The sequence below is a fragment of the Seriola dumerili genome, unplaced genomic scaffold, assembly GCF_002260705.1.
Source record: "Seriola dumerili isolate Sdu_G_001 unplaced genomic scaffold, Sdu_1.0 BDQW01000393.1, whole genome shotgun sequence".
NCBI classification, from domain to species: Eukaryota; Metazoa; Chordata; class Actinopteri; order Carangiformes; family Carangidae; genus Seriola; species Seriola dumerili.
This window is the reverse complement of record NW_019174648.1, coordinates 1,344,034-1,366,231: the sequence shown is the minus strand read 5'-3', so window position 1 is coordinate 1,366,231 and position 22,198 is coordinate 1,344,034. Positions and strand designations below refer to the sequence as shown.

Sequence of the window (22,198 nt, the reverse complement as noted above, 5' to 3'; positions counted from 1 at the left end):
GAGAGAGAGAGAGAGAAACCTGGTTGTGTGTGTGTTTCACCTGTAAATGTGTGATATAGAAAGAGAAGCTCTGCCTCAGCTCAGGGAGGACCGTGAAGGCAGCACGGCTCAGGGAGGACCGTGAAGGCAGCACGACTGTAACTGAATCATCTGAATCTTTGCTGTTCAGGGAGGAGAGGTCTCACTCAGGGGAAGAGTCTCTCCCCACGTGATATTCTTTCATTCACTTCCTTCTTTTCTATTTCTTTGCCTGAAATTAAACTTGTCCAGGCTCTCACAGGTGAAACTAACAAACCTTGGAGGTTTTTGAGGTGAACTGTTGTTTAAACATGAGATAATCTCACCTTGTTTCTCCATCAATGATGTTTATGAATTTTGTTCTACTGACATTTCCTGTTAAAAAATGTAATTTAGAGCTTCACTGACTTCAGAAGTCACAATGTGTCAGTTTGACTCCAACAGTGAGTGAGGACAGTTCAGAGGGACGATGAGATCAATGTGATGTATTTGATGAACATGTCAGCAGCATTTTAATGCTAACACTAACTGTTTACTGTCTGGTAGTTTCATCTACAACTCTTTCATCACCTGCTGTTTCATATACATCTTCATTTTCACAATAAACAGCAGATAAAACTGAGTAAGAACAGCAGGAGAAAGACACACACACACACACACACACACACACACACACACACACACAAAGAAAAAGACGTTCATACAATGTGGTTATAATTTCGAAGTAAGTTTATATAAAGTTCTTAATCATTAAAAGCAAAGTGCATGTGTTTGCAGCAGCATGTCCACCACATGTCGCTGTTTATCAGCTGATAAAATATGCGGTGCCATCAGCATCAGGGCGTAGCTGAGGTGTGTGAGACCAACGCCTCCGGGGCCTCGGCTGGTCGCACTTCCTGGCCGGAGCATGGCTCAGTCACACATGTGCTCTGTCTTCTTCGTCCTTCTCCTCACCGCCGTGCGCACATTTGGAGAATTCGTTCCTCTGGGAAACTCCGTGGAGTTACAGCCGGATAAAAACTGCTCAGACGGGGAGCTGAAGCTGGATCGCCGGCTGAAAGATGACCGACCCGTGGTGGTGGCACGGCGCGTTGACGGCGTCTGGCGCCCGGCGGAAAGTTACAAGGGTCGGATTGAAAACTGCTCATCGGCGGGTGTCCTCCTGAAACACGTCAACTTCAATGATATGGGCCAGTATGAGTTCACGTGCGGCGGCAGCGTTGTCACTACAAAGCCGGTGAAGGTTGTTCCAGTCACCGAGGTTTTTATGTGTGCGGGGGAAGCAGTCACTCTCCCGTGTCATTCCTTCACTAATGGTGAACCAGTGAAGTTTATACGGTGGCAGAGAGACGCAGAGCTGGTGTTACAGATGAACGTCTCCTCCGGGAACACCACATACACCACATACGGGACTGGATCAGAGGGACGGGTGTCTCTGTCATCAGAGTGGCGGTCACACGGGAACCTGTCGCTGACAGTGATGCGCACCGGCCCTGAGGACGGACGCCTCTACTCCTGCTTCGTAGGATATGAGAGCGGGAACAGAGAGATGGAAAATCCTGCTGTTGTGAGAGTCAGTGTGAGAAAACACTGTCTGCAGCCGCAGGTCGGTATCTGCAGCTGTGAGTGTGGCCTGTGTTCTCTATATACTGACATGAAACAGAAATACTTAGAAAGATAAATAATAAATACAAACATTTACAAAATAGTAGCATATGAGGTGTATTGCTATTTATAGATTGATACAGACAGAAATATAACAACCATCCCCAGTCTGCCCCTGTGTAAAACTAGAGTCCCATGGTGGCTTACTTGAAATGAATTTCTGTTTCCTCTTTGCGCCCCCCCCCCCCTCCTCCGTACCCCACACAGAACAGCACTGAGGAAAAAGGACTGGTACCTTGGAGCATTATTTTAATAACAGTCTCGGTGACGTCAGTGATTATGGGCCCTTTAGGTATTTGGGTTGGTTGGTGCTTGAACAGCACATGCAGATCAAATGCCTCATCTGAGACTACCGATGAAAAACCTGCGACAGATTTGCAGATGGGACTTCTTAACCAGAGTCCTCTTGGTCCTCAGAGGAATGGGAGCCTAAACCAACACGAAGAGCCGGTGTGTGTGTAAATATTCAACAGTAATAAATACTTAAAAATCAATTGTGACTCAGTGTTTGTGATTTTTTCAGGAAGTAAAGGGGCGGAAATTACTGTCTGACCTCTGCACACAAAATGTAACATTATGACACAAGGATTATGAGAAAAACTTGATATCGATTTGTTTTTGATAGATTAATTTAATCTACAACTCTTTCATCACCTGCTGTTTCATATACATCTTCATTTTCACAATAAACAGCAGAAAAAACTGAGTAAGAACAGCAGGAGAAAGAGGAGAGAGAAGAGTGGAACATCATCCGAGCTCAGAGCACACGCGCACGCGCACAGTTTTTCATCACAGTTCACTGTTTGCTTAATCACCTGTAAAATACACAGAGAGACTTCAGACAAAACACAACAGTTTCTCTCTTTCCTGTTTGTTGCTTGTTGAACGTGGTTTGATAAAGTTCTTATTGGCCTTTTACTTGTTATTGTATGACGGAGTATTAGGAAACTTTGAGGGTTAAAAAGAATGAAATTACGGGAATAAAGTTGTAATCTTGAGAATTATATCATGATCATCATAATATTTAAAGAAAAAAGTCGTAATTCTAAATAAAGTGGTAATTTTGGGTTCCGTGTTTTAGAGGGGAATTAACAGAAATAAAATATATTATATTTTATGAGAAATTGAAGAAAATTGATCTGAGTCTGAATCATTAAATAGGCCTATTGTTTTTAGAGGGTGCCTGAAGTTTGAGATGATTTTAATCTGTTTTACACAGTATTTTTTACTTTGTCACACACTCATTCTCTCTTGGCGTTGTTTATTTTACTCATTCTCCAGCTTCATTTTCATAGACGACCAAACACAAGGGGAACTCGGCAGAAACACGGGCACGCCTGTCTTTACTCTGTTCACCGTCATAAAAGAAAAGCAGAGAGGGAGGGAAGAGAGAGAGAAAGGGAGAGAGAGAGAAAGGGAGAGAGAGAGAAAGGGAGGGAGAGAGAGAGCAGACGCCCAACCACTCCGACCGTCTGAGTTTGTTGAAGCGCTTCACACACGATGGACTTTCTACTGAGGAAGACAGCGAGGCTTTGCCTGTGGCTTGTGTTCTCCCTCCTCCTCTCCGCTGTGTCTGCAGATCTTATCGAGGTTCTTCTGGGAGACAGCGTTACGTTTCCAGCAACTAGAAACTGCAGCAAAGAAAACGCTGAACTGATTCACCGGAGCTGCGATAACAGCAATCGGACGGTGGCACGTTATCAGGACGGCGCGTGGAGCCCGGGGCCGGGCTACGAAGACAGGGTGGATGAGGGCGACACGGTCACCTTGATGAACACGAACATCATGGACAGCGGGCTGTATGAGCTACCCGGCAGTGAGTGCGATGAGACACCGACCGAATTACATGTTGTACCTTTCCATGTAGTGCAGGCTGCTGAGGGACAAACGGTCATGCTGCAGTGTCACTACCTCACAAAAACAAATAAAAAGGTGGAGAGTGCGTGGTGGGAGAAAGACGGGAAACGTGTGTTTGGGACTAATTTCCCCTCCGGTGAAATCAAACCTGAAGCCGGGTTTGAGGGGAGAGTGTCTCTACTGGCTAAAGCCCTGGAACGTGGAGACTTCTCGGTGATTGTCCGGCAGGTTCGGTCGGAGGATGGAGGTGATTACCGCTGCTATGTCCAGGTTGGTGGACAGAAAGAGAGGGGGACTCCTGCAGCTACGAGACTGACTGTGAACGAGGTAAGTCCGGATCAGATCCACACCACAGAGTGTGACAGTTGTTAGAGTCTGAATGAAACCCTGAATGCCTCTATTTTCCTTCTTGTCCTCTCCCTCTTTAGCTCACAGCGACGGGATGGACGAGCTGCGAAGTCGCAGCAGGCGCTTCTGTGGTGGTCCTGGTCCTCCTGTGTGTGGCCTTTGGCTTTATTTGCTACATTAACAGAGTCAGGTCCAGGGTCGTTTATAGACCCCCTGGGGACCCTGGCCAAGAGCTCTAAACTGAACATTGTACAATGTTAATGTTAATTTATTAATAATAAGTTTATTACAATAAGAATTAAAATATAAAACTTTGAGAAAAAGATCATTTTTTCACTTACTTCATACTTTTCTTTTTAAAATTATATTATTCTCATACCATTTTTTCTCGTAAAATTAGAACTTTATTCTCATGTAATGACTTTCTTTCTTGAAATATTATGATTATCGTTATGGTAAAGAGCCCGCGCACACAGTATTTCTACTGTGCACCTAAAAATGAAGGAAGATAATTAAATCAAATATGAAAATATATAAACCAGAAAAATAATGATGGGGGAACCACAATAATAACAGAAACAGTTGCTGTGCGATTGTTACAAATTGAAAAGTGTGGGAGGAAACCGGGACACGTGGAGTAAACCCACGCCGACGCACCGAGAAACTGGAAGGGAACACTGAGTGTGAGAGATCTCAGTAACACCTTGAGGGAACCGGATAAACAGCCATGTGACCTGAAAGGAGTCTGAGTGGCGGAGGCATACAACTGCCAGGCGGTAACTCTAGTTCACGGTATTACACTGAGGGCTCAAGTGAAGTGGGCTACTGAACTGAACAAGTGACGTTAAATGGAGATTAGAATCATTCATACACATGATTTTATTTATTTCCCACATTAAATTAGCATTTAAAGGTTACTGTTCACAGAAAATCAAGAGTGGAAAAGCTACAACAAATAAAATCTACATGGTTTTCCAAGGACATTAATGAATATACAACAAAACGAGTAATAACCGTTAATCTGCTGCCATAATCATAAGTATTGTGCCTCTGTGATGTTTACAACAAGGCTGCGTGCTTCAGGCAGGAATGTCAATGAACTGTTGTGAGACATGAAGCTTTCTCTCAAAAGGCACACAGTCAAGGTGCTTCTCTGGTCTGTATGGAGCAGACGACAGAGCGTTCCTGCACAGAGTCAGTGAATCAGCCGTCACCTATCACATCCAGACTGCTTCCAGGCAGAATTAGATATTCATTCAATGATAAGAGTTTTAGAGACAGCGAGGGGAGGGTGCAGTACTGTAACAAAACATACAATATGAAAGGTCATTAATGGAGAATATATTTGATAAATAACACAACTGAGAGATTGGACAAACAAGAAAACTATCAAAATAAAAGATAGAAAACATTGGCAATATACAGTTTGTAACAGGGAAAGGAAACAAGGAAATGTCATTGTATGACTGAAAACAAGCATCATATCCTCTCGCTGTGAGTCAATACATTTTCAAAAGCAGGGTGAACTGTCGGGGACACGTTTCACAGAGTTGCTGTGGGTTACGAGTCAGAAGAAGCTACTGCCTGGATCTTTCTATTAAATCGTCAAAGTAAAAGACAGAAATGTTACGTACATCTCAAGCTTAGTATCGCAAGTTTTGTTTTTTTTAATTGAAAAAGTGGAACCAAACCCTCTCACTTTTCTCTACTTTTTCAAAAGGAAATTAAACTGTGCAATGTGACTTTTAAAGGGGAGGTGTCACACAATATTATAACAAGACCAACATGTGTTCTCAGTCTTGGTCCTGGCTCTTTCTGTTAATCATCTCACAACCTCTTAAACTTGCAAGTTGCTTGTTTAAGTAGCTTTTTTTTTTAAATTGAAAGTGACTTTTGGATCACTGCTTTTTAAAAAAACACGTTACTAACAATACAATATGATGTTCCCCTTTTTAGACAAAAAAAAGATCTGGGCTGCAAATGAACAAAAATCAGAGTTTCTGTCGTGTACAAACACAGCCGAAAGCAAAACTTCACTTCATTATCTTTTACTACCTGCCTACCCCATGCTTGTTCGTCACTACCCTCGTCCCTGCCCTTCCCTCAGTGCACCAGCTCCAGCTGGCTGGTGGAGAAAGGCAGGACCCCGCTGACGTAGTAGGCGATGCCCAGGGAGAGGAGGGCGATCACCACAAGCAGCAGCAGCACCCTCCAGAAGCCCAGGTCCTCCACAAACTCCTGCCAGGTCGTCCTGAAGCTGGACAGGACGCCCTCACTGCTCTGCAGGTTGGGGTTGAGTAAGGAGTGGCTCTCCATCGCACTGGGACAGACACGGGGGTGGGGGTGGGGGGGGGGGACACTTGTTAATTTGGCCTATATTTAACAGTAGAGTAAACTCAGAACAAAAACAGGTGACAGGCGGCAGGGGTGTGGTAATTTAACAAAACACACAAAAATGATGAAAAGAAATGAATACAGAATATATTTGATGAATAACACAACTGCACGTTGTGGTTCACATTCTTTCACACCACCTCACTTTGATTTTGTGTGCTTAAACAATTATCTAATAAAAATGGAAATTATTTTGTATAATGCAACATTATGTTTCATTTTCAAGTATTTACAGAAACTTGCATTGTATTATATAAAAACTAACAAACATGTCGTGATAATAAACACTGTCAATTATGAATAAAACCCAAGTTTCTGTTCATTTTATTTAATAATTTAATAGGCTTATATCCGCACACATCAGATCATAACCTAATGAAAACATGTGGCCTGTCTCTTCCCTGTTCTTCCTCTCACTTATTTCCCATCCTCTCATGGATTTGGCTTCAATATTAATTATGAATACAGTCCCATGAAAAGTCTTGTGAAACAACACGAGCAGCATAACTTAAATGCCTGGTGAACTTCAAGCTTGCAAATTACTAATGTTACTGACATTAAAGATTTTTCCCAAGGTTAACTTACTTCAATTAACAATGTCAACTCTCCACATCCACCCCGGCCCGTTTACCTTTGCAAAGGAGTTAAAAAGCAGCGTCCTCCCCTGAGAAACCAGTGTCTTGAAATAATTGACATTACACATCTGTCAATCATCCCCGCTGGATATTTGTGGAAATGAAACCAGCACTATGACACTTCCTCTGACACTTCCTCTTCTTTCGTTTTTCTGCCAGCTTAAGTACAACATAAACAAGGTGATAGCACAGTTGGACTCACGGGCGTCAGCAGCTGTTTGCGCAGTGACAAATCTCACCAGTGTACTTCGCTGTCGAAGGATTTAAGCAACAAAACACATATCACATTTTCTCATTGTGAGTCAGGACTACAGCGACCTGTGACAAAGATCATTACTCCTTTTCTGAGTCACAACTCAAATCTAAAATCAGACATTTATAGTTTTGTGTTTCACTTTCTGGTCATTATCTCTGATATCAATCAAAAGAAGTCACACATAAAGGGTGATCGTTGTCTGTATATCCACTGCAAACAGGAACAGCTGATGGCTAATTCACCACTTTTAATGGTGCCAATTTACATCTGAAGGGTAAAATAATTGGTGCTCAAGTTGTAGCATTAGTGACATTACACCACCTGTTTGTACGTCCCAAAACACTGAAGGTATTACCAAACTGAGAGCAGGATTACCACCCAAAACACAAAATATCCATATCACCTTTTTCATGTTGCAAATACTTTTTACTGAGGCTCAGAAAGCAAACATGGGGTAGAGAGCTGCTGGGATAATCAAGTTCTGTTCATTTATCTGAATCATGAAAACGCACTCTGGTGTATTATACCAGGTTTATTAATCTGGAAACTAAAAGTCTTTTTTCTGTCACACAGAAACACTCCCACTTCCGAACATCTATCTCAGTCTACCACTGACATCAAAACCACAGGTCGTGAACCCAGAGTAATCCATGAGTCACTTGTGACAGTGCAAAGTCAAACAGCTGAGGGTTAATGAAGCTTATTATTCAAATGAGTATGCATCTTATTCACCTTAGCCTCGCTAACCAATATAGCTGGTGTATCAATGCCCTAATTAGACCAGAAACATGACTCCAAATGAATCATAATCTCGCCCCGTAACTGCTGGATGTGTAAGTACATAACTGTTTGCTGACAAGTTTAGCATGGCAACAAGGTGATGATATGTCAGTGCTGTGTTGACAACTTGTTTTTTGCGCTGCTCCCAAATACATCAGTTATTTAGTTACAGCAGGAATGCTTTAGAAAGGGACGTCTTCACAGAAGGTACGGACAAGACGGACAACCACAGAGACCAACAAGTCTGTTAATTAATTAAAATAGATTTAGAAAAACATGAACCTATTCTTTAAACACAAATGACACATCTGGACTTTGCATCTGGTGCCAGCTCTTGATGTAGATTTTCTGAACACCTACTCGAACATCATCGCCTGAAAGTTCATATAACCACATTCTAACCACTGACTCATGAAAACACTTCCACTTCCGCTTCAAATTCAAATACATGAAGCAAAAGGAAGAGAGAGAGTGTTGCAGCGAGGAACCGGTTTCAGAAGTGGCAGACGGAGCGGGATGAAGCTGATCACTGCCCTCACACAAAAACAAACAAAGGGCAGGCAGCTGAAAAAAAGATATCAGCCCCCCCCCCCCCACACACACACACACACACACACACATCCAGCCCAACATACCTCAGTAGGGTTTGGCACAGAGAACCGGTTCTGGAACCATTAAGAAGATGACATGGGGGTCTTAAAAGCTCTTTGCTTTTAAGACTGCTGCCAACTTGTAGTGTTATTTCAGCAGAATTCAGTTTTACAGTTACAGTAATACGTTCTAATAGAATACCCTAGTTAGAGTACAGCAACCAAATTAAACTGTGTCAAGTCAACTGACAATGTGAATAAATAAAAATGGCCAGTGTAAAGGCTTTTTCAAACGAGAAAATTCTCTTGTTTTTTTTCTCTCCTGCGCCTCAAAGAATCGGAATCGAGAATTGTTTAGAACAGGAATCGATATTGAGAATCGGAATCGTTAAAATCCAAACGATGCCCAACCCTATACCTCAGTCTTTTCATCCGTGCTTACCTCTCGCTGTCGGCCATCTGCATGGTCTCCAGTTTGGAGTGGGGTCCTCTGTTGAAGCCCTTCACTTCCTGCTCCTCCAGTCCCTCCAGCAGACGGATGGCGTCCTTGTTGACGCCGCGTCTCTTCGCCAGCACCAGGGGAGTCGACCCATTGTGGTTACTGTCATGCAGGACAAGCAACAGACACGGCACTGTTAGACTGCTGAGGTACGGAAACATTAGTCACTGTATTTGACACGTCTATTCAAGTGAATGTGGTCAAAGGAAACCACATTTTATATCTGTAATTTCAGCGGCCAAGTTGACAACCTGCCACCTCACATTTACACACGTCCTTCTCGTCTTCCCTCTCCTCTGCTGCTGTAACTAAAGTGGAGGCTTTCCTTTAATGAGGCTCGCTGTTACGTTGCTGTTACGTTGGTGTAGGTTGGATCAAAGGAAGCTCAACTGAGGTGCTAGCAGTTGGCCAATAGTTTAGATTAGTCATGTCTTTAATGGTGACAGATTTACTGATGTGTTTTAAATAAAGATAGCAGTGTTATTACCCACCCTGAGCTGGACATGTTTGCTAAGAAAACAGGTCTCAACATAATGTACATAAATACAACACCTCCAGCACCAAGTTGAGCCATGTTTGTGTAAGATTTCACATACGCAGCCTTATCCAGTGAGCGAGGGGTGACACAGGGACATCAAGGTGAGAATAGAAAAGGCCCTGGGTGTGGTCCCAAGTGGGTTAAATGAAATACTTTTGCCATGTGCTGGGGTGAAGAAATTCCTGAAATTCCTGTTTGTCATGGTAACATGCGACAGCCCTACTGCGGTTGCTTAGTGACGACCCTCTGTGGACAGGCAACTCCCTGGAGAAGGCAGCGTGGCAGACATTCAGCTCACCTGTCTGACTGCTCATATAAGATTCCACAAAATCACCAAGATTGTCCTTTGTTTGGTTTACATAAACAGGAAGGGATGTCTCACAGCATCACAATACAACAGCACCCATCTTTAAATGTCCTCCCACACACACATTTACAGACTGTGAAACTGGTGTTTATGCAGCGTCATGGGCTGCTTGAGGTCGTTATGCACACTTACTCTGCACCCTCGGGGGAATAAACCAAAGCTTTGCATAGCGATGTAATATCAGATTTGGTTCAGTGGGCAAACAATAACCACCTCAGCTCATTAAACTATGTATAGAGTCAGATAACTCTGTCAGTCCCAGGAAAATATGACTTTCTCCAACATCCACTTAAGTGCTTTCAAAGTCTCCCAGTAGCTTCACACATGGATGTACTGCATAAGTTCTTCTCCAGAATAACCAGGGATATTTGAAAATGCAGCTTCATGTGGTGTGAATAGCTGCAGTCGAGATTTAGAATGGGTTTTATTAGAGCTGCATTGATTAGTCAATAGAGTAGCAACTAGATTCATAATCGATAAACAGTCTTAGTTAGCAAGGCTCCCTTTTACCTGTATGGTAGTAATGTCATTGTAGGATTAATGAGTAATTAGCATTAACTTGATCTTGCCAAATAGTGAGCCTGCATCAATGTATGAAAAAATGTGTTAAAACTTGGTTTATGATTAATAAAGCGTCAACAACCTAATAAAACCTAATTATAACGCATTTATAAATCATTTGTAAAGGTAGTTTCATTGTAAAGTGGTGCCAAAATGTTTTATCATTATTAACCACCTTGCAAATGCACAGCCAATACCACAACTGCACTGTACTGTGGTAAATATATGCAAATGAATATGATTGTGGGCAGGGCCGCCAACACGAGATTAAATAAATAGAAGGAGAACATATAACTGCAAAGACTGAATGGTAAAACCCAAAAACAACCATATAAGTTTAATCTTAAACGGATATCATTACGTCTCTTACCAGATATCAATCTTCAGCCCGTTGGACACCAGGAACTGTATAGTATCCACATGCCCACACAGATGCAGCGCAGTATTTCCTTGATAATCCGTCGCCAACAGATCGGCCCCGAACTTGTGCAGCAGGCGGCATATGTCCACGTTACCTCGGGCTGCGGCTAAGTGCAGGCCCGTGCGGCCCCGGTTGTCGCGGATGTTGGGGTCGCATCCCGTCTCGAGGAGCCTCTTGGCGAAGGGCAGGTCTCCATCGATGCAGGCCTGCAGCAGAGGCACGTTGGTCTGCGACGAGTCGTTGATGAAGACATAGGACATGTCCGAGTGGGTGTCAGAAAATTCCAGCGTACCTGCAAAGAGGGACAAAGAGGAAAAGAGATGAGATTCAGTGTCATGAACATATGACAAGACCGAGAGGTTTTTTATGAGGAAAGATTAGTAGACAATGTGAGCATTTCCTGTTTTATTTCCTTCCACACTGAATATTTTTCAGCTTTCGGGCAATTGATGAGACAAAAAAAGACAAGACATTCCCTTGAGCTCTGGGAAACTGTGATTGCTCTTTTTTAATTTATCTTTTTAGCATTTACTGATAATTCATAAACCAAACAACAAACTGTCTAATCAAGAGAGTAATTGGCAGATTAATAACCAGCATCTCTGCTGAGACAACAAGTGGAGGTAAATGGACAATGTGCACCCTCTAGTGGCTGTTGTTGGTTATTACAAATTTACATCAGCACAGACACTGTAATCATGGGTTTTAGAGGATATGAGGCAATACAACTAAAAAACTATAAAGTGTTTAGTATTGTCTGTAACTGCACAAAGATAAACAGAATCAACAGAAAAATAACAAGAACCAATCATGGTCGATTGTAGTCAAGTCTAAGTGGCCAAGTGGTAGTTTAAAACAGCATTGTAACCTGCGATATGAGCCTCTGTCATATTAATATACATTTTGGTAGAAAGAGGAAGTCAAGGCTAAAGCTGATTCCCACTTTTCCTAAAGGCTCCAAGAAACTAAAATAAATCTGAATAGAAAAGCAGATCATGACAAGATTCTACAGTGAGTATATTTATATAAGCTGCATATGTATTGACAGTGAATTAGAGTAAGATATATAATATACAACTGGAATGATATTCAAGATTAAGACACAGAAGGTTTTAGTTTGTAAGACACTGTGACATACATTCTTCATTATTTAATGACATTTTAAATACCTATCAGTTAATCAAGGAAATAACATGAAGATTAATCATTAATGAAACCAATCCTTTGTTACAGCCCTAAACCATACAAAATTACCTCAGGCCAAAAGTACACTAAAATATGAATAAAAAAACTTTCCACCAGTTGCCCAAAATACATTTATTTACATACACATAATGCATTTGTTTGCATTGGTTTTCATGACACAGTAAGGACAGAGGACCTCCATTAAATCAAGAGGCAAAAAGTATTCCTAAAAATTGTAGTAAAACTGCTGTTAATTATTATATTTGAATAAACCATCTTGGGCTTTGGAAATTAGCAATCTGACAATCATTTTGTCTATTTTATGAAATTTTATAGACAAAATGATCAACACATTAATCAAGAAAACAACGCACTAAGTAACTGATAGTAAAAAATAATCTGTTGTTGAAGCCCTATTAAAATTAATGGACTGATAAAATGATAAAACGTCATTAAATAGTGTAAAGGGCCCATTAAAAACGGCTCATTTCAATAGAGTCCAAAGTCCAAACATGTTCAGTTAAATATAACACAAAGGATATTGTAAAATCCAGACATTTGAGAAGCTGATGAGTAAATAATCGATCGAATAATCGATTACTAGTTGCACCTGTACGATAACAAACTTAAAATCACCCTTCTTGGTCTGTGCACTCTTTTAATCCTAGTATCATTTAGACTTAACTGTGCATGTTGCCACCATTATTTACCCCGCAAATGACAATGACATACTGTATATGGTGTTTCACATTTCACAAAACAATTTCTACCATTAGAATTTCTAATTTCTACTATTTGCATATATCAGAAAGACACCACTAACTACTTTCACCTGAACATGTTACATTATTCACAGCAAACATTACACAACTTTAAGCGTCTGAACCCTGCAGGCAAAACCCGAACACCTCCAACTTTATTTCCAGACAAAGTTGCAAACTCGTTTCAAGCTACTTACTTCACGTTATAATCGTGTAAATGTGTATATTTGTGCAAAAAAAATAACGAGCAGTAGTTAGCTATCATTAGCCGCAGCGGCTACCTACAGCATTAACACACTTGCTAACATGAACACGGCAGCAAATCATGATTAAACATTTACCTGCACTTACCCGACGACGACATCAACAGATTGTGCCAAAATAAAACATTATATTTCAGGCGATAAGGATAAAGGCTAAGAAGCTAGCGGAGCTAATGCTAGCTTGCAAGATAAGGTTTTCCACACAGGTGAAACTGATTAATACGTGATTTAACAACTTTAGCAACACACACACGTTGATTAAATGTTAATTTAGACCCATTGTTGGCTGTCTGTTACGGTACCCACCTGTTTATATGTTCCAAATTTAGAAGAAAAAAAACACACTTCGCTTTCCTTCGAGCTAACGTTACTAGCAGTGTTGTTGTTGTGCTAGCTTCTTCTGTTTCTTCAGAGCAACGTTTAAAAAGAAAGGGAATTGTCGCCATCTACCGTTCGGGAGTATAATGCTCTGTAAGTCTACCTCCACCTACCGTGTGAAAAAGCCCAAACAAATAACAACAAACTCCAAAAATAATCTTAAACCCACTAAATAAGCTAACACTATTACTAATCTTTGTCTATGGTCTTGGTCCCTGTATATTATAGTTATTACATGCAGAAAAAAAGGGGATGAAATGTGAGAAATTAACATACTAATGGTGTCAAAAGGTTGTTTTTTCAAATTATTTTGACTTATAAATTTACTTTAATAGTAAATGTTGACTTATTTCATAATTTTGACTTGACAGAAATACTAATCTTGATTTATTAACAGAGGATTATGATGAAGTTTCTAATCATTTTTGTTGAGAAAGTCAAATTCTAAACTTTCTAATCCTTTCGTGAAATATGAATTTAGCATCAAAGAATAAAATATCTTTTTTGATTTAAGTCAGCGGTTGTGCATCATGTATGAAACTGTATTATTCTCAGTAAGGCTAGCAAGATTAGTGATATTAAATATTAAAGGTGACATGCATCTATTTCCCTCTAGAGCCCAGTAATAAAGACAATAATGACAGCTGCTTGGTCGTATAACAAGGCGATGAAAATAAACTAAAAGGTGTTAATGTTTTTTAATTTGGATTTGCCAGACACACAGCAATATGATCCCAAACATTATCTATACACTGACTAAAGCACAACAAAACCTCCTCAGTGGAGGTTACACATAAAAACAAACATTACAAACACTTGAAAATACTGATTTTACCTTATTTATTTCCTCAAGTAAATCTTCATGATGTTCCCCACACAGGGCTGAGACGTACAAATAATAATTCTGCATTTCTCTGTTAGTTTTGAAACTTTATTTCAAAGTGTGTGAGCACAGAAACACACGACAGTAACAGACATGTTTATTACCATTTTTTGTTATAGATCCTCTTTGAGGAAAAACTGCATTTCTTTTCTGTCACTCCAGCCACTTACAGTAAGTTGCTTTATCTCTTGGCTTTTAACATGGGGTAAAGAGCAATCAGACAATAAAATCTGTTGTTATGTCTGTTAAATCATCAGCTTTGAATATACTTTCCATATAAAAACATCCTAAAGGCATTTTTTGTCCATAATATTTAATGTACACATCATTATCTTCCCATTCCCTCCCATCTCAGTAAATAAAACCAGGGGATAGTATAAGTAAAATAATTACAAATCTAGATTACAAAACAACAAATGCAGACAAAAAAAGAGGAAAATAAAACAAAACGTAAAATGTGACATAGGAATAAAATCAGGGCTACCAGCAGAGAGACAGAGCTATGTGCTAGACGCAGTGGTCATAGTGGTTACAAGTCACGCAGTAGCCTTCACTGTCCAGGGATAATACCGCAAGAGGAGAGTAGACTGATGTGAGACTTTCAATCTACAATGCAAAACCAAATTCAATGGAAAGAAACAAGAAAATTAGTAATTTCTTCCTATTTATCATCCGAGGACAGTGAAAAGACACAGAGACTGAAAAAAAATGAAAATAAAATAAGGAGCTAACAGCATTATAGACCTTTGCTCTAACATAATTTGCTGGGAAATACAGGAAGCACTATATACAGCAATAATTAACAATCTATCAGAGTGTGTGTTTGGTTTCCTGTTGCAAATTTAATGTGAATAAAGGGTTTACTGTGATAAAAAAAACAAAAAAACACTAGTTTGGTCACAACATAACAATGAAAAGCCTATGAAAGTGGAGATCTAGAGTAAATACGCCCCTTTTTATTTGACTTGTTTATTGTTCTAACCCATATGAGTTCACATCAGTGCAATATATATATGAATGGGTGGTCTCATTCAAGTCATGTGTTACTGGTGTTAGCGGTTGCAGAGGTTCTGTTTTGAGGAAAAGTGCTGGCTTGGCTTTTTATTGCATGAAGTTTAATGAGAACACGTTCTGAAATGTTGCCTTTCAAGTCGACTGTCAGGGTTTTGTAGCACCAGAGTCACACTGTGAACTGTGCAAAGATCACAGGTATGTGAAACCTGAAAAATGCATAGTAGATTTAAAGGATTGTACTGGTTGTCCTGCATGTTTTTTTGTTTTGTTTTTTTTTTTGCACAAAAACTGAATCATGCATAGATCATACTGTTGCTGAGCATTTTCCAAAATGTACTTATAGCTTAGTCTTCAATAGCAGGTGGTAGAACCCATAACAAAAGCTCTAGAAAAAGTGAGTAAGTGGTCCTTGAGTGCAGATTATTTAATCATAATACCATTTCCAATGTTGAGAATGAACTTTTCTGCTCATTTCCTAAATTCCAGACAGCCATCGGGTTGCAATCATTTTCCCGCAGCTATGAAAATCAATTCATGGAGAATTGTAACTGGCTTGAAATAATAAAAATCCTTTAAAGTGAACATTCAGTTGCCATTTTTCATCGGTTATGTTGAAGTTAGAAGAAGGACTTGTTTTAAAAACTCCAATAATATCTAGGATTTTATGGCAGACACCTGAAAATGTTACATAGCTACATAGCTAACGTTAGCATTAACAGCTGTTGCCAGTCTAGAAGAAATGTTGTGAGTTCAGCAACAAAACTTCATTCCTGAGCTGTCTCCAGCAGTGGAAAGCAACTCTTTTCTTTTGCTTCTATTCTATCACCTTCTTTTCTTCTACTGAAGTTCGCATGCTAACCAGCTAATCCTAAAAAAAACAAAAAAAACAATGAGCACTTTCCAATACCGAGTCACCATAGCGTCCGGTCTGCCCTGAAGAACCTCTGGTAAATGCAACGATGGCTGAAGCTCTCGGTAAGACTGGTAAGTAAACAGCTGTTAATGCTAACGTTAGCAATGTAGCAATAGCTAAACTTGCTCCTTTAAATGACAATAATACAGTGCAGTATATGTCGACTGTAATGCTTTTCTTTACCTCAAGCAAGTCTCGAGTCTCTGCAACTTGATTTTCACACCCATGGTGACATGAATGACAACCCATACACTGTTGCTATTCAAGCAAAACATACAAAAGTCGTCAGTACAAAGGATACGACTGTGGCGACAGCTTCTAACATAACATAATCTGTAAAATAACTGCAGTTACACTGGTTGAAGCCGGCAGTAAATACAAAAGAAGCAAAGTTTTACGGTGGCCATTTCACAAAAAAAAGAAATAATGTGTGTGTGCGTGTGCGTGTGCATGTGTTTGTGTGTTTGTACCATCTACTTCAGTTAAACCAGCTCAGAAAAGAACGTTAAACACCCACTGTTAAGATCTTAGATTCAACCAACTTTGAGTCACACCAATATCTGACCTCACTCTCTGATCTGACTTATCTGGAGCAGATGTCCACCCTGACGTGTGCGCGGCGGGGCAGTGCTATCCCAAGGGTGTGGCACTCTCCGAGGTAGCCGAGAATGATTCTCGCCAAAAACCGTAACGAGAAAACAGACACAAAATAATCAACACAAAGAACAATAGCACCATTGTCAGTGATAATCGAGAGAAGAACCCTTCTCTTTCCATTTCCTATCTCCAACACTTCTTTATTTTTTTTTTGATAAGCAATTGATTCCTAAATGGGATAAAAAATAAAACACTCTGAAAACGGGGCGATGTTGCTCGACTCGGCTGTGAAACCATCAGTGAAGCAGGAGAGGAGCTCATTTTCAGTCAGTCACATGTTCTTGCTTTTTAAAACCATCTCATCCTCCATCATCAACACCTCTCAACACCTCCCTCTGAAGTGTTAGTGTGTCACCTCCTGATGTTTCCCTCCCGCCATCCCTCCGCTCCTCCATCCTTCGCCTCCTCCTACTACAAGAGCTTGCTGCAGACTTGGCAGCGGCTGACTTTGGAGCGCTCCTGGCCTCCCTTCAGGGTCTCCTGCGTCGGCGAGTAGACGAACTCCAGGCCGGGGTCCACGGTGGTGAGCCAGAAGCTGTACTTGTTGGCAAAGTAGTGGCAGGAGCCCTTGGCCCCGTTGCACTCGATGAACGGCGTCGCACGGAAATCCTCCAGGCAGGAGCCGGGGGACACCAGGGACTGACCGCCGCCCTCAGCGCCGGCCGCCGTGTGCTGTGGCGGTGAAAAAAAGGGATGTAAATGTAACACTCAAAATATAGTTTCCTTCTTATGTTCAGGACCAAAGTTTCTTCACGTTGGTCGTCTTTTGTCTGGTACAGCCTTAAAGTCTGTCGTATGTTGTGGACAGTTGAAGTTGTTGGTGGGTCGTTTTTTTAATTTCTCAGATGACATGATTAATTGAAAGAATAACAGCGATGCTAAATTAGTAACTGTTTCCTGGTTTTTAGAAGCACCAGTTTTTTTGACGTACCATCAGGAAGGAGTATCCTATCCAGAGACTCCTCCAGCCGGGGGGGCAGGTGGGGATGGTCATGTCCTGACTGTGGACCGCCACGGCCTGAGATGGAGCCTCACAAACCGAACACCTGGATCGGACAGGAAGCAAACGCTTTTACAAATACTGAGAAAAAAACCCCAGACGGGACCGGATGGGTGAAGCTGTATATAACTGAACCCCAGACCTCACAGTTTCATGGCACGCTACCTGCTGATATAAGATTGTATCTGCTGCTCGGCCACAGGCATCATGGGTATGGGTGCGGTTGTGGAGAGCCAGTAGGATTTGTCGTTGCGGCTGGCGTAGTAGCAGACCTCGTTGGGGGAGCAGTAGAGGAAGGGGATGGTGCTGAACCTCGGGAGGCATGACCCCGGCTGACCTGGAGTGACATTTAGACATTTTTTTATTTTGTCTCCAATGTGAAAATAAATGTGGTTCCTGCAACATCACATCTGCAACTTCACAGACAAACACATAATCGAAAGAAAATGAGTTTCCGTACCGAGATCCTGGTTGTGTGCCTTCTCCTGTCCCTCCACGTACAGCAGGCTGTATCCGTCCCACAGTTTGGCCATGCCCTGAGGACACATGGGAACCTGGGCGTTCTGGCTGTGCTTCACCAGGGTGTAGCCGATGCTGTGACTGCGCCCGACGCCGCCGGGAATGCCGGGACGACCGACCGTACCGGGAAGACCTGAGGAAGAGGAAACAAGATGTTAGAATCGAGAGAAAGTCATCATTATTATAAATATAAAATAAAAATATTGGCCTTTATGAAGCATTACTGACAAGTGAATATATAATAATAATAATAATAATGTGAGGCTATAATTTAATACATTTTTTAATTTTAAAAGTTGGCTATAAGCTTCGTTTTTGATAAAGACAGAGTGAAGACAAGCACACACACTACATACCTTGCTCTCCAGTAGGTCCAGGGAAACCAGGGGGTCCAGAGTCACCAACAGATCCAACCAGACCAGGAGATCCAGTCCTGCCCAGTTTACCCACAGCGCCAGGACGACCTTTAGCACCTGTAGCAGAGGAATATTTTACACAGGAGCATGCACAGCCATTTCCTTTCATTTCTATTTTTCTATTCCTCATTGTTATATTCCTTTCTCTCTCTGCATGGTGAAGCACACTAGATTAACTGCACTTAATTCACTGGACTTATTCACCACTCACCTGGACGTCCTGGGCCTCCAGGCTGACCGGATTCTCCAATAACGCCAGTGGCTCCGTTTTCACCGGGGAAACCAACTTCTCCGAAGAATCGCGTGATGTTTCCCGGTAGTGTAGGCAGCGTGATTCCAGGGAAACCCTTACGACCGGGACGCCCTGGAGAGGAGGGGGTCGGAGAAGGACAAGGATGGAGGACGGGTGAGGGTGGAGGGATGGTGTTTGAAGAGGAGGTTCACACAGGAGTAAACGTAACTAATTTCCTGCTCCGTCTCAATCCACTTATGAAATTGTACTTGTAGAAACACCAAAGTTCTCCTACCTTGTAATCCCTTGGCTCCCTTGAATCCATAGTAACCAGGGTCACCTGAGAAACCCTTCAGACCAGGACCTCCGCTGAAACCAGTCTCACCTCGTGCTCCTGAAAAGCAAAAACACAATGTTTTACTTCATTATATATTATACAAGAAACAAAAAGAAACACAGGCTGTTTTTGTTTGTTTTTTTTGGTTCCCGTCATATTTTTGAACTCCACTTCACCTTTGGCACCGGGGTAGCCGGGGCTTCCCGAGCCTCCGGGGCCTCCTGAATCTCCTTTCCTCCCAGGGGAGCCAGGGAAGCCCGGGAGCCCAGGGTCACCTCTGTCTCCCTGGGCTGTGCCTGGACCGGGCGGCCCGGGTGGACCTGGAGGACCTTGGAAACCTGGAGGAGAAGGTAGATAAGGGTTAGAAGGAGAGGAGAGGAGAAAGGAAACTGGGTTGAGGAAAGGAAAGGAAAGGAAAGGAAAGGAAAGGAAAGGAAAGGAAAGGAAAACTGGACTCAGGAAATGTATTTACCATACTCTCCATCCAGTCCAGGGAGGCCGGGGTCTCCCAGAGGTCCAGGAACATCTGACCCCACAGACTCACCACGAGGTCCGGGCAGACCAGGGAACCCTGTGAGTCCAGGACCACCTGACATACACGCAAATACAAATCAGCAGCCATGATTTTGATATTATATACTTTTTAATCCACATTCAAACCACCACTTTTAACTTCCTTTAAGTCTGTCTCACCTGACTGTCCTCTCTCTCCCTTCGGTCCGGGGTAGCCTGGAGATCCTGGGTAGGAGACGCCTCTCTCTCCCTTCAACCCTGGAATTCCAGGGGCACCTGGGCGACCTCCTATACTTCCACCTGGACACAAATACAACAAAATGTTCAACAGCAGTTCATCTTTCTTATTTTTCTTATTTTTTAAATAATTGTGGTTATTTCAAAAAATAATCCAGGTACAAAACATGGCTGAGAATATAAGAGGAACCTACAAAATACTGTGTCTCAAAGAGGAGTGGGTGTTAAGTGGTTAAAGTATGTAAATATCTCATCATTAAATTATCAAAAAAGGATTCGTATCATATCATATCCTTGCCTGGGGTTCCAGGGAGACCTTTAGGTCCACCAAGGCCATTGAGTCCATCCAAACCAGGAGATCCAGGCAAACCTGCACAAACACAACAGAGTGAGTGTTCGTCTACCATCTTATTTGAAAAGAGAAAGTCAAATTGCACGTGTGGTTGTCTCTTTCACCTTTAGCTCCAGGTCCTCCAGGACCTCCAGGGAAACCAGGAGTGCCATCTCCTCCTCTTCTACCTGGGAAGCCGGACTGACCCTTTGGACCGGGGAAACCAGGGGAGCCTGCAAAAAAGGGGGTGAGATAAATGTTAATATCCGACTGTGGAGACCTAATATGGCAACTGTGAGGTTAATTTTGTTGAAAGTCTGAGGATCGGTGTCTCTCACCCATTAATCCAGGCCGTCCTGCTTCACCAGGAGCTCCCTTTCCTCCAGGGAAACCTGGACTTCCGGGAAAGCCGTTGTCACCACGGGCGCCGTCCCTACCCGAACCACCTGAGGAGAGATAATCAATCTCATAGGTAACAGATTCTGATCTACCAGATGTTTTATAACTGGAGTCTGGAGATCACCTCTTTGCCAAAACAAAATCATCAGAAACATAAACCGACACTTGATACTGAATATTCACTGCGTATAAACCTGGTAAAAGAGAAACAAACAGAAGGTCTGGTAGAGCAGGGGACGTATTAAAGTGTGTTAGAGGTATCCACCGTAATAAGGGGGGAATAAAAACCAGATCCATGTCACCACAGTATGGGGGCAGCTGAAATGTGGACTTAAACTGCCGTTTCTTTTTCATTCATTCATCCACAGGCAAAAAAAAATATCTAGGTAAAGGGGTGGTTGGTTTTACTTTATCCAAGCATTGAGAGTCTCACCTGGGAAACCTGAATCTCCTTGCTGGCCTTTAGCTCCTGGGCCTCCAGGATAACCAAAGCTATCTCCAGGTATACCTGAAGAACAAAACACAGGAGTCAGTGGAAGGATGTAATATTATATAATATTTAGTTATTCATAAACAGATGTGAGGTTGAATGATCAGATGTGTTGAAGGATGATGGTTTTTCACTCACCTTTGGAACCAGGTCGGCCGGATTCTCCAGGATTACCAGGGTAACCAGGTGAGCCGTCATCACCCTGAAAGAAGCCATCAGAAGTTGAAGCTCACCGTCTGAACTTTATGCTGTTTTATTTCTATGTGTGTGTGTGTGTGTGTGTGTTTTTTCTTACCCCTGCTCCAGATATGCCGGGGAATCCCATGATTCCAGCCTCTCCCTTCGGTCCGGGGAAGCCCGGAGATCCCGGCGTCCCGGGATAACCAGGCTGTCCCGGCTGTCCTTTACTCTGCTCAGCAAAACCAGGAAGTCCAGGCAGACCCTGACGACCAGGCAGACCTGGGAAACCCTTGTCACCTGAAACCAGATTCAGAGTGGGGGGGTTAGAGGTGCAACATGGAGGGAAATTAAAAGCTCGATTACACAAGCACATGACAAACTTTGACAGTTCACAGAGGTGGTGGAAAGTGACTCAAGACTGTACTAAAGTAAAATTGAAAGGTACTTTTATTTGACCACATTGACAACAGTAAAACACTGAATAAACATTAATGCAACAGTAATAATAATCCAATGACATACATGATACAAAATAACACTCTGAATTGTGCAATTTTACAT

At 42.0% G+C, this 22,198-nt stretch overlaps 3 protein-coding genes across 3 annotated transcripts in view; 1 reads left to right on the top strand and 2 right to left on the bottom strand.

Annotated features, from left to right (window-relative positions):
* The first annotated feature begins 3,091 nt into the window (after positions 1 to 3,091).
* LOC111233480 lies at positions 3,092 to 4,141 on the top strand. The gene is made up of 2 exons (XM_022761302.1): positions 3,092 to 3,867; positions 3,969 to 4,141. The coding sequence occupies exons 1-2, from the start codon at positions 3,184 to 3,186 to the stop codon at positions 4,125 to 4,127; spliced, it is 843 nt and encodes a 280-aa protein (XP_022617023.1). The 5' UTR covers positions 3,092 to 3,183; the 3' UTR covers positions 4,128 to 4,141.
* Positions 4,142 to 4,748: 607 nt separating this feature from the next.
* On the bottom strand, positions 4,749 to 13,531 carry ankrd46 (ankyrin repeat domain 46). The gene is made up of 4 exons (XM_022761277.1): positions 13,445 to 13,531; positions 10,879 to 11,221; positions 8,986 to 9,144; positions 4,749 to 6,208 (listed from the first exon to the last, which is right to left on the bottom strand). The coding sequence occupies exons 2-4, from the start codon at positions 11,187 to 11,189 to the stop codon at positions 5,992 to 5,994; spliced, it is 687 nt and encodes a 228-aa protein (XP_022616998.1). The 5' UTR covers positions 11,190 to 11,221; positions 13,445 to 13,531; the 3' UTR covers positions 4,749 to 5,991.
* Positions 13,532 to 16,266: 2,735 nt separating this feature from the next.
* col4a6 (collagen type IV alpha 6 chain) overlaps positions 16,267 to 22,198 on the bottom strand; it is a 108,528-nt gene continuing 102,596 nt past the window's right edge. Inside the window, exons 33-48 of the mRNA XM_022761308.1 lie at positions 21,753 to 21,934; positions 21,596 to 21,659; positions 21,401 to 21,475; positions 20,907 to 21,014; positions 20,694 to 20,801; positions 20,536 to 20,607; positions 20,181 to 20,300; positions 19,960 to 20,076; positions 19,664 to 19,825; positions 19,446 to 19,544; positions 19,130 to 19,282; positions 18,859 to 18,975; positions 18,444 to 18,635; positions 18,149 to 18,320; positions 17,915 to 18,029; positions 16,267 to 17,655 (exon numbers count right to left, since the gene is read on the bottom strand). Coding sequence (XP_022617029.1) covers positions 17,395 to 17,655; positions 17,915 to 18,029; positions 18,149 to 18,320; positions 18,444 to 18,635; positions 18,859 to 18,975; positions 19,130 to 19,282; positions 19,446 to 19,544; positions 19,664 to 19,825; positions 19,960 to 20,076; positions 20,181 to 20,300; positions 20,536 to 20,607; positions 20,694 to 20,801; positions 20,907 to 21,014; positions 21,401 to 21,475; positions 21,596 to 21,659; positions 21,753 to 21,934 — 2,117 coding nt within the window. The 3' untranslated portion in view covers positions 16,267 to 17,394. The remainder of the gene's footprint in view (positions 17,656 to 17,914; positions 18,030 to 18,148; positions 18,321 to 18,443; positions 18,636 to 18,858; positions 18,976 to 19,129; positions 19,283 to 19,445; positions 19,545 to 19,663; positions 19,826 to 19,959; positions 20,077 to 20,180; positions 20,301 to 20,535; positions 20,608 to 20,693; positions 20,802 to 20,906; positions 21,015 to 21,400; positions 21,476 to 21,595; positions 21,660 to 21,752; positions 21,935 to 22,198) is intronic.

What these genes read in the sequence shown, in the direction of transcription:
- ankrd46 (XM_022761277.1), bottom strand. Translation starts at nt 11,189, where the DNA reads ATGTCCTATGTCTTCATCAACGACTCGTCGCAGACCAACGTGCCTCTG. An exon ending in GGGCTGAAGATTGATATCTG is followed by an intron (nt 9,145 to 10,878) that starts GTAAGAGACGTA and finishes CCTGCATGACAG; the next exon opens with TAACCACAATGGGTCGACTC. An exon ending in CAGATGGCCGACAGCGAGAG is followed by an intron (nt 6,209 to 8,985) that starts GTAAGCACGGAT and finishes TGTCTGTCCCAG; the next exon opens with TGCGATGGAGAGCCACTCCT.
- LOC111233480 (XM_022761302.1), top strand. Translation starts at nt 3,184, where the DNA reads ATGGACTTTCTACTGAGGAAGACAGCGAGGCTTTGCCTGTGGCTTGTG. An exon ending in CGAGACTGACTGTGAACGAG is followed by an intron (nt 3,868 to 3,968) that starts GTAAGTCCGGAT and finishes CTCCCTCTTTAG; the next exon opens with CTCACAGCGACGGGATGGAC.